The sequence below is a fragment of the Equus asinus genome, chromosome 13 (genome assembly GCF_041296235.1).
Source record: "Equus asinus isolate D_3611 breed Donkey chromosome 13, EquAss-T2T_v2, whole genome shotgun sequence".
Lineage (NCBI taxonomy): Eukaryota > Metazoa > Chordata > Mammalia > Perissodactyla > Equidae > Equus > Equus asinus.
This window is the reverse complement of record NC_091802.1, coordinates 50512789-50524930: the sequence shown is the minus strand read 5'-3', so window position 1 is coordinate 50524930 and position 12142 is coordinate 50512789. Positions and strand designations below refer to the sequence as shown.

General features: G+C 36.7%; 1 protein-coding gene across 4 annotated transcripts in view; it reads left to right on the top strand.

Annotated features, from left to right (window-relative positions):
• The window catches only part of ABCA9 (ATP binding cassette subfamily A member 9), a 67068-nt gene that overhangs the window by 35739 nt on the left and 19187 nt on the right, over positions 1–12142 (top strand). For all 4 annotated transcript variants that reach the window (XR_006512542.2, XR_006512543.2, XM_014847674.3 and 1 more), the window contains 2 exons: positions 2449–2622; positions 2806–2919. Coding sequence is in view for 2 of the 4 variants with exons in the window: in XM_014847674.3 (XP_014703160.1) it covers positions 2449–2622; positions 2806–2919 (288 nt within the window). In the remaining 2 variants the exon portion in view is untranslated. The remainder of the gene's footprint in view (positions 1–2448; positions 2623–2805; positions 2920–12142) is intronic.

The window sequence follows — 12142 nt, the reverse complement described above, 5'->3', positions numbered from 1 at the left end:
GGTCTCCTTATTTGCAGTTAATTCTGTATACACATCCAGAGCAAGTTTTCAAAAGTTTTAATCACTACCTTACCTCCAGTAACAACCTCCAGTGACTTCTTTCTGCACCTAGAATTAAATCCTAATTCCTCACTTTGTCTAGCAGAGTCCAGTGTGATCTGTCCCCTATCTGTCAACCTTTTCTTATTGCAGTCTCCTCCTCTACCCACTCCACATTTCTTTCTGATTCTCAAGCATGCCAACACCGTTCTCATCTCTGCGCCTTTGCATTGGCTGTGCCTTCTGGCTGCAATGTTCTTCCTCCTGTTCCTTGCACAGCTGACTTCTTCTTGTCATTCAGATTTCAGTATAAATATTATTTAAACAGAGACTCCTTCCTGCCTACCAAGCCTAAAATAGATTCCCCATCACTGTCACATGAGCTCATTTAAAAAATCTGTGCACAGTGCTTATTGCTGTCTGAAACTTTTCTCACATTTTTGTTAATAATCTCCTTCCCACTAGGAATAAGCATCATCAGAGCAGGAATATTTTTCTCTAAATTCTACCTACTCCATTGTTGCTTATCTCTATAAATATAGATTACCTTTCATTCTTTTACTCTTGACTAAAACCTAGGAGCTATTCCTGTAATGGTTGTCAGATTAGGCAAATAAAACCAAGTTAAACTTCAATATCAGATAAACAATAAGTGATTTTTTTAGCATAAGTATGTCCCAATCTGTATTAGAGACATTCTTATACTAAAAAAAGAAAGGTATTTGTCTAAAATTCAAATTTAACTGACACCTCCATGACATTGGCACGCTTCTCTCCCTAACCTAACTTTTGGCTAATGGGGAAGTCATGGAATTTACTTCTGAAATATATCTGGAATCTTTTCACATTTCTCTATCTCTCCTACAACATGTTAGTCAAAGCCACTGTCATCTCTTTCTTGGATGAGCACAGCAATCTCCCTAACTGCTTGCTGTGGATCTACATTAGTCTTCTCCTTATCCGTTTTCCACACAGTGTGACAGGGAAATATCTTAAAAGTACAGATATGACCATGTAAATTATCTGCCTAAATCCCTTCAGTGGTTTCTCATCCGACTAAGGAGCAAGAAGGAAATCCTTGCTAAAGCCTGAAAAGCATGCATGATCTGGTCACAGGTGTCTCTCTCCACTTTGATCTGATGCCACTATCACCTTGATAACTATGTCCAGTCACACTAGTTTCTTTTCAGTTTCCTAAAAACATTAACTCTACCCGCTGTAAGGCCTTCTCTCCTGTTCTCTCTTCCTGCACTACCTCCGACCTATCACTTGGATAACTACTCCTCATTGCCTAGACCCTAACCCAAACCCTTCATGAGGGAACTGTCCCTGACACGACCCCCTAGTCATAATTTATCTCCCTTCTAAAGGTTCTTATGTGACTCTGAATTTTAATACTTTTAATTTTACTTCTTTAATTTTAACAATTTTAATTACATAGTTATTGCTATACTTATTTGTTTATTGCCTTTGTCTCCCTTCCCTTCTGCAACTTAAACTCCACAAGAGCTCCAGGACCAACACAAAGCCAGGAACATGGTGCATGCTCAGTAAATATATGCTGAACAAATTAATGAAAAGGAAAAATCAAGCCCTCTAGGCATCCTCACTATCATTCTCTTTTCTGCTTCCTCCCAGAAGCAGAAAAAATTCCAGAATATTTACCTGCCTTTCAACTTTTTCCCTAATGAATCTCTTTATAGAGACTCAATTTTAGATTGAAAATTTTAATTGTTTTTGTGCTTTACTGTTAGAAAAGTCCAAGTTACATTTTAAAACCTTGTATTAAGACAACCACTGCAACAACATGGCTTATAATAGGTCACAATGTCAAAATCCACGTACTAGTTTTGCATGTAATCATGAAAAATGTGGTTTAGTTCAAGAAAATGTGTCACATTTTAACAGAAGTCTTCTTATGCCAACCTAAAGAACTTTTTTGGAATTGGCTCATTAGATGATCATTTCTTAGACCCCAAATAAAATGCCAGTTATAAATGCACTGTTTACATTCTGCATAAAATTTAAGAATCTTACAGGAAATTGCAAACCTGCATCTCTTGAATCTTTCTACAATTTGCAAGTCTTTATAGTGTCAAAGGGAAGAGTAGCTTTGGAAAGAAAAGAACAGGTATTTTCTCGTTGAGGGACTGCCCAGTCATTCAGTGATGGAATGTGAGCTGGTCATGTTGGTGCATTTTCCCTTTAGATGATGAAGTCATCCTGTGGTTTGCAGTGTTATTAATGCCCCTGAAGCAGGAGTGTGACAAGTGACTGTGTCATTTCTTAAATCAGCATATTATCTGGAAGGGACATAGAGAAAATGAATGCTTTTGTGACTACCCATTTGCAATTTCTCAAGCCTCAACTGTTTAGGACCTTTTAATGATTCCTCTATTTCTTTATCAGAAAAAAGTTCATTCCCAACTGAGGATTTCAGGCCTCTATCCTTCTGCTTACTGGTTCGGGCAGGCGCTGGTGGATATTCCACTGAACTTCTTGATCCTCCTTCTAATGCAAATAATGGATTATGTTTTTAGCCCAGATGAGATTATATTTATAATTGAAAACCTGTTAGTTCAGGTAAGTGACAAAAATTATGAGATCGTTTTATTAGGCTATTTATCATGAATGCAGTAATATTAATCACAAACCAAAGAACTTCAAATTACCTTTGCTATAGAATAATTTGGAAAGTTGTGGTTAAGGATGAATACTTTCCTAGAAAGTGTTTACCTTATCCAACTTTAATATTTTTATTTGCAGATCCTGTGTAGCATTGGATATGTTTCATCTCTTGTTTTCTTGACATATGTGATTTCCTTCATTTGTCGCAATGGGAGAAAAAATAGTGGCATTTGGTCATTTTTCTTCTTAATTGTAAGTATGCACACAGTGCATATTATTTTATTTTAAAACCATTTTAAAAATAATTTGAAGAGCATATATATTAATCTTTGCATTAAGCAGAATGAAAAATTAATATTGCTCTCTAGAAAATTTGAATTACTCTAAGATAATCGTAAACATATATAAAATACAATAGGTGTAGGTATCTACCATTTATAAACTATGAACTCAAATACGTCTCCAGGTCTAACCTCTCCCTTGAGCTGGACACTACTGCCTCTACAAGTTCACGTGCAATTTCACTTGAATATTTAAAAAGCACCTCAATGATCACATATCTGAAATATAATCCTCACCTCAATCTATTCTTTGGATCTTAATATATCACATTATTGCAGCACAATCTATCCAGCTAATTGCTCATATCAAAGATCTAGAATTATCTTTAATTTCTCTCTCTTTGTTTCTCCTCATGTTCAATCCATTTGCATGTCCTTTGGACTCTAAACATTTCCCAAGTGTGTTTGGTATGTCCCAACTTCACTGCCACAACCGTTGTCTAAGCTTCTATCATCTCTCAACTGGAGTACTGCAACAGATCTGTAACTGGTCTCCGTCTTCCTATTCCTGCCTCCTGTAAACTATTTCCACATAATAACCAAAATGATCTTTTCAAACAGTTTTTTGTTAAAAATTATAACTGGTGTATAGAAAAGTATGCCATAGATTAGTTTAGTCAGTTTCTGAACTTCATAAAAATGTGATCATGTAGAAGTTATTGTTCTGTATCTGCTCTTAGCCAGCAATATGTTTTTAGAGCCATCCACGGTGTTGTATATGATTACTACCATAGTTCCAAAGTTCATTCCTTTCCATTTCTGTAATATTCTATTGATGAATATGCTACTATTTTTCTGTTCTATTGTTAACAGACATTAAGTTGGCTTCCTGTTTTGGACCGTTATGAATAATGCTGTCATGAGCTTTCTTGTATGTCTTTTGGTGCACATATGTAAGATTTGAAACCAAAAAACTCTTAGAAGAAAACATAGGGAAAAAGCCCCTTGACATTTATCTTGGCAATAATTTTTTGCCAAGGACACCAAAAGCACAAGCAACAAAAGCAAAATCAACTGGTGGTACAACATAAAACTAAAAAACTTCTGAAAAGCAAAAGAAACAATCAACAAAATGACAAGGCAACCTAGGGAATGGGAAAAATATTTACAAACCATATATCTGATAAGGGGTTAATATCCAAAGTATATAAAGAGCTCATACAACTCAATAGCAAAAAAATCCCAAACAATTTGGTTGAAAAATGGACAAAGGGCCTGAACAGACATTTTTTCCAAAGAAGACATCCAAATAGCCAACAGGTAAATGAAAAAGTGGTCAACATCACTAATCACCAAAGAAATGCAAATCAAAACCACAATGAGATATCACCTCACACTGTTAGAATGGCTACTGTCAAAAAGACAAGAGATAACAAATGCTGGCAAGGATGTGGCAGAAAGGGAAAACTTTTGCACTGTTGGTGGGAATGTAAATTGGTAAGTCACTATGGAAAACAGTATGGAGGGTCCTCAAAAATTTAGAAATAGAACTACCTTAAGATCCAGCAACCCCACTTCTAGGTATTTATCTGGAGGAAATGAAATCACTGTCTCATAGAAATATCTGCACCCCGTGTTCATTGCAGCATTATTCACAATAGCCAAGACATGGAAAGAACCTAATTGTCCATTGACAATGAATAGATAAAGAAGGTGTGAAGCATATATATATATGTACAATGGGATATTATTCAGCCATGAAAAGAGGAAATCCTGCCATTTGTGAAGACATGGATTACCCTTGAGGGAATGAGGCTAAGTGAAATAAGTTAAACAGAAAAAGACAAATACTGTATGATCTCACTTATATGTGGAATCTAAAAAAGCTGAATTCATAGAAAGAGAAAGTAGAGTGTTGGTTATTGGGGGCTGGGGGTTGGGGAAAATGTGGCGATGGCCACAGGGTACGAACTTCCATTTATAAGATGAATAAATTTGGGGGAATCGATGGACAGCACAATGACTATAGTTAACAATACTATATTATACACTTGAAATTGCTTAGAGAGTAGCTCTTAAATGTTCTCACTATAACAACAGCAAAAAATGGTAATTATGAGAGGTGAAGGATGTATTATTAACTAATGTTATTTTGATAATCATTTCACAATATATATGTGTATCAAATCACCATATTGTACACCTTAAACTTACACAATGTTATATGTCAATTATATCTCAATAAAGCTTGGGAAAAAAAGATGAACTACTTAAGGATGGAATTAATCCAGTCAAGAAATAAGTCAAAATAAAAAATTCAAGAAAATAAAAATCACTGCAAACCACTGGTATAGACTACTGAATAATGTTAAACATGTATGAAGATTATACAACTTTGAGAATCATGGTTATAGCATATTTATATGGAAAAACCCACAAAGTTTAATAGTTCCTTTGTAAAGCAAGTATAACTTTAATAGCAAATCCTGAGGAAGACAGAGTAAAAAAGAAGATCATTGATAGATTCACTTGGAAAAATCACAGACAACTGTCTAAATTAAAAGATGGCACAGCAAATCCAGAAGTAAATTAAAAGGATAATAATAAAAAATAGTCAAGTGTGATTTATTTAAAAATGCAGTGATAGTTCAGTATTAGCAGCTATCAAACTAAAGGAGGAAAGCTTCATGAGCTAAGAAAACACTATACAATTCCTAAAAAGTGACCAGTAAAAAGAAAATATACATATAATAAAGACAAATTACCAAAACCAATAGCAAATATCACAGTACATGGTAAAACTGTACAGTTATTCACCTAATATCAGCAGTAAAACAAAGACATCTACAATAATTAATTATAGCATCCTGTGTCAGTGAGGTGGCATAATGCACACTGTAATTCATGGTTTGTAGGAGAGCAGATTATCCTAATAATTTTGAAAAATAATGGGTAACTATTGAAACAGTTAGTAACTATTGAAAATTTAAATGCACATAAATTTTAACCTGCAATTATAGTTCTCAGAATCTCTCTTTAAAAACTGAAAGTGTCAATATATAAGGATTTATGTAGACCATCATTTTTAGGAGAAGAGAAATTGAAACAACACATTTTGTGAAGACAAAATTGTTGAATTATTCCACATCCACTCAAAGAAATACTATGCAGAAGGTGTCATGATGGCAGTGTAAGTGGACTCTGACCTCACCTCCTCCCACAAACACAACCAGGTTACAACTATTTTTAGAAAAATTACCCCTATGAGAGAACTGAAAACTGGATAAAAAGAACCTCTGCAACAAGGGACAGTCCTGACTGAGGCAGGAGAGGCAGAAATTTCTGTCTGGAGAGAAAAAACCACTTTCATGAGCCACAGAGCTTCACAATTGGCTGGCCAGGAGCAATCTTAAGGTACGCAGCCTTCCCTGGAGGAGTAGGGGACCCAAGCAGGGCAAAGTTGCCACTATAAGCATCCTTTGGACTCAGCCCAACTAAGACGAGTCTCATAATATCTGGCTTTGCTGGCTATTAACTACAACAGAGAATACCCCTAGAAAAGCTATTGGACATAAGCAGAAAAAAAATCAGCACTTAAAAGGCCCATGCACAAATTCACCCATTTTGGGAAGCAACCTAAAATCACCAGAAAGAAAGGTGCACTGCCCTTTGTTGAAAAGAGACTCACCTGATAGGCTCTGGGTACATATTGGTGAGGGATGAGGCCTCTCTAGGGATTAAGACTTTGGCAGCAGCCATTATTGTGATCTAGTATAGGCATCTGGCATAGATACTGGCAGACACCATTGGAGTTCCTCCCTTGGGTTGTTAGCCCTGGGTCTGCCCAGCCCACTAGAATGCCAATTTAATCCAGCTCAGCCATGGCAAGCAGCCCACCCTAGGGACTGGTCCTACCCCTCAGCAAGCCCTCAGTAAAGTGTTCGGCATGCATAGACTGGGTGCATGGATCCTCTGCAGGTAGGCAGGTGGTCCCGCCTCTGAGGGTCAGGGTGTGCATGAGGAGAGGGTGGAGAGTGTGGGGCATAAGTAGAGTGCATGGGAGCCCCAGCAGTGGGGTGACTGGGTCCATTCCAGGGGGTCACAAAGTGTGCATGGGCCAGGATTGTGTTGATGGTGGGTGTGGTGGGCCATGGGGCTGGCTTATCCGTGGCAGAAGACCTGTATTTCTCAAACAGCCACACAGGGGATCAACCCTGCCAGCCAAAGCCTGAAACAATTGGCTACTCCCATGCTTTGGGCCAGCCCCACTCACCTGCAATCCAAAGAGACCTGACAACAGCCTTGCAGGCCAGAGGCTCACAGCAATTGTAAGCCCCTGAGCCTTGCAATCAGCCATGCTGGGGGCCTAGTCACTTAACAGAAAAACCGCAACAGGAATGTGCTATTAGACCTTGCAGCCAACTGTGCTGGGGCTCCCCAAACTTGATAAACTGACTGAAAGGTCCATAGCAGCCACACACAGCTGAACACTACAACAAGTCAGTCAGGGGGCCGGCTTAGACTCCCTGGGCAGCTGCAGCAAGAGCAACCCTGCCACAACAGACAGACACATGTAGCCCACACAGAGCTCAGACCTGGAACAATTGGAACTGGTGGCAAGAGGGAAGCATACTGCTGGGCCTCAAAAGGTGGCTCCTACATAAGGCTACTTCTCCAAGATCAGAAGACATAGCTGACCCACCTAATACAAAAACATAAGCACAGAGAAAGAGGCAAAGTGAGGAGGCAAAGGAATGCATTGTAAGCAAGGGACCAGGACAAAACCCCAGAAAAAATAACTAAATGAAACAAAAGGAAACAATCTACCTGACAAGGAGTTCAAACAAAAAGTCATGAGGATGCTCACTGATCTTGGGGGAAGAATGGATGAACACAGTGAGAATGTCAACAAAGATTTGGAAAATATAAAAAAGAACCAATCAGAAATGAAGAATACAATACTGGAAATAAAAAAATCACTAGAGGGACTCAATAGCAGAATAGATGATGCAAAAGAACAGTTCAGCAAGCTGGACAAAAGACTAAAGGAAATCACCCAAGCTGAACAGATAAAAGAGAAAAGAACAAGGACAGTCTAAGGGAACTCTGGGACAACATCAAGTGCACTAACATTCATATTATAGGTGTCCCAGAAGGAGGAGAGAGAGACAAAGGGGCAGAGAATCTATTTGAAGAAATAATAGCTGAAAACTTTCCTAATCTAAGAGAGGAAACAGACATCCAGGTACAGGAAGCAGAGAGCACCAAACAAGACAAACCCAAAGAGGCCCACACCAAGACACATTATAATTAAAACGTCCAAAATTAAGGAGAAAATCCTAAAAGCCACAAGAGAAAGGCAACAAGTGACATACAAAGGAAACCCAGTAAGTCAAGTAGCTGACTTCTCAGCAGAAACCATAGGGGATAGAAGGGAGTGGCACAATATATTCAGAGACCTCAAATGAAAAAACCTACAGCCAAGAATACTCTACCCAGGAAGGTTATCATTCTGAATGTAAGGACAGATAAAGATTTTCCTAAACAAGCAAAAATTAAAGGAGTTTATCAACAAGAAACCAGCTTTACAAGAAATGCTAAAGACATTATTTAAGTGGGAAAGAGAAGGCCACAGCTAGGAATAAGAAAATTATCTCCCAAAAGGGCAATAATATCACTGGTAAAGGTAAAAAATACAGTACAATAGCAGATCAACCACTTAGGAAGATCAAAAGACAAAAGTACTAAAATTACATATTTCAGTGATAAGAGGGTAATGGATACACACACACAAAATAAAAGGTTAGGTATGATATCAAAAACATAAAATGTGGGAGGAGAGGAGTAAAAGAGTGGAGCTTTTAGAAAGAGGTCAAACTAAAGAGACTATCAACTCAATATAGATTGCTATATGTGTAGATTATCATATATGAACCCCATGGTAATCACAAACCAGAAACCTATAATAAATACACAAATAATTAAGAAAAAGGAACCTAAACATAATACTAAAGAGAGCCATCAAACCACAAGGGAAGAGAGCAAGAGAAGAAGAAAAGAACAGAAAAACTACTAAAACACCCAGAAAAAAGTAACAAAAAAGCAATAACTACATAGTTAGCAATAGCTACTTTAAATGTCAATGGACTAAATACTCCAATCAAAAGGCATAGGGTGGCCAATTGGATAAAAAATCAAGATCCATATATATGCTGCATACAAGAGACACACTTCAGACCTAAAGACACTCACAAACTAAAAGTAAAGAGGTGGAAAAAGATACTCCATGCAAAAGGCAAAGAAAAGAAACTGGGGGTAGCAGTACTTATATCAGACAAAATATACTTTAAAACAAAAACTGCAACAAGAGACAAAGAAGGGCACTACATAATGGTAAAGGGAATAATCCAAAAAGAGGATATAACACTTGTAAATATCTATGCACCCAACATACGAGCACCTAAATATATAAAGCAATTATTAACAGCCATAAAAGGGGAAATAGACAGTAACACAATAATAGTAGGGGACTTTAACACTCCACTTACACCAATGGATAGATCATCCAAACAGAAGATCAGTAAGGAGAAAGTGGCCTTAAATGACACATTAGACTACATGGTCTTAGTAGATATATACAGAACACTCCATCCAAAAACCGCAGAATACACGTTCTTTTCAAAGTCACATGGAACATTCTCCAGGATTGATCACATATTGGGCCACAAAACAAGTCTCAATAAATTTAAGAAGATTGAAATAATACCAAGCATCTTTTCTGACCACAAAGATTTGAAACTAGAAATCAACTACAGGAAGAAAATCAGAAAAGCCACACACATGTGAAGATTAAACAAAATGCTTCTGAGCAGTGATTGGGTCAATGAAGAAATCAAAGGTGAAATCAAAAAACACCTGGAGACAAATGAAAATACAACATGCCAAAATCTATGGGATACAGCAAAAGCAGTTCTAAGAGGGAACTTTATAGCAATACAGGCCTACCTCAACAAACAAGAAAAAATCTCAAATAAACAATCTAACAGTGCACCTAAAGGAACTGGAAGAAGAAGAACAAACAAAGCCCAAAATCAGTAGGAGGAAGAAACAATAAAAATCAGAGCAGAAATAAATTAAATAGAGACTAAAAACCAATAGAAAAAATCAATGAAACCAAGAACTGGTTCTTTGAAAAGATGAAGAACGTTCACAAACCTTTAGCTAGAATCACTAAGGAAAAAAGAAAGAAGGCTCAAATAAATAAAATCAGAAATGAAAGTGGAGAAATTGCAACAGACATGCAGAAATACAAAAGATTATGAGAGAATACTACAAAAAGTTATACGCCAACAAAATGGATAATCTAGAAGAAATTGATAAATTCTTAGAATCATAAAACCTTCCAAAACTGAATCAAGAAGAAATAGGGAATTTGAATAGACCAGTTACCAGTAAGGAGATCAAAACAGTAATCAAAAACCTCTCCAAAAATAAAAGTCCAGGATCAGATGGCTTCCCTGGTGAATTCTACCAAACATTCAAAGAAGACTTACTACCTATCCTTGTCAAACTCTTCAAAACTTTGAAGAGAAGGGGAAGCTTTCTAACTCATTCTATGAAGCCAGCATTACCCTGATACCAAAACCAGACAAGGACGACAGAAAAAAAGAAAATTACAGGCCAATATCACTGATGAACATGGATTCAAAAACCCTCAACAAAATACTAGCAAATTGCATACAACAATACATTAAAAAGATCATACGCCAAGATCAAGTAGGATTTATTACAGGGAGGCAGGGATGGCTCATCATCCATAAATCAATCAATGTGATACACTGCATTAACAAAATGAAAAATAAAAATCACAGGATCATTTCAATAGATGCAGAAAAAGCATTTGACAAGATACAACATCCATTTATGATACAAATCTGAATAAAATGGGTACAGAAAGGAAGTACCTCAACATAATAAAGGTCATATATGACAAACCCACAGCTAATATCATTCTCAATGGAGAAAAACTGAAAGTTCTCCTTCTAAGAACAGGAACCAGTCAAGGATGCTCACTTCCACCACTCTTATTTAACATATTATTGGAGGACTTAGCTGCAGCAATCAGGCAAGAAAAAGAAATAAAAGGGATCCACACTGGAAAGGAAGAAGTGAAACTGTCACTATTTGCAGATGACATGATTTTATATATAGAAAACCCTAAAGAATCCAGGGAAAAACGTTCAGAAATTATAAATGAATATGGTCAAGTTGCAGGATACAAAATCCGGCAATCCAATACAAAATCCAATACAAAATACAAAAAGAAAAATTAGTTGTGTTTCTATACACTAACAACGAAGTAGCAGAAAGATAAATTAAGAATACAGTCCTATTTACAATAACAACAAAAAGAATAAAATATCCAAGAATAAACTTAACCAAAGAGGTGAAAGATCTGTATACTGAAAACTATAAAATATTGTTGAAAGAAATTGAAGAAGACACAAAGAAATGGAAAGATATTCTGTGCTCTTGGATTGCAAAATTAACATAGTTAAAATATCCATACTTCCTAAAACAATCTATAGATTCAATGCAATCCCTGTCAAAGTTCCAACAACATTTTTCACAGAAACAGAGCAAAGAATCCTAAAATTTATGTGGAACTGCAAAAGACCCCAAATAGCCCAAGGAATCCTGAGAAAAAAGAACAAAGCTAGAGATATCACACTCCCTGATAATAAAATAGACTGCAAACCACAGTAACCAAAACAATATGGTACTGGCACAAAAACAGACACACAGATCAATGAAACAGAATTGAGAGCCCGGAAATAAACTCACACATCTTTGGACAGCTAATTTTCAACAAGGGAGCCAAGAACATACAATGGAGAAAGGAAAGTCTCTTCAATTAATGGTGTTGGAAAAACTGGACAGCCACATGCAAAAGAATGAAAGTAGAACACTTTCTTACACCAGACACAAAAAATTAACTCAAAATGGATTAAAGACTTGAATGAAAGACCTGGAACCATTAAACTTCTAGAAGACAACAAGGCAGTATGCTCTTCAACATTGGTCTTATCAGCATATTTTCAAGTACCATCTCTTACCAGGCAAGGGAAACAAAAGAAAAAAATAGACGAATGGGACCACATCAAACTTAAAAGCTTCTGCACAGCAAAGTTAAC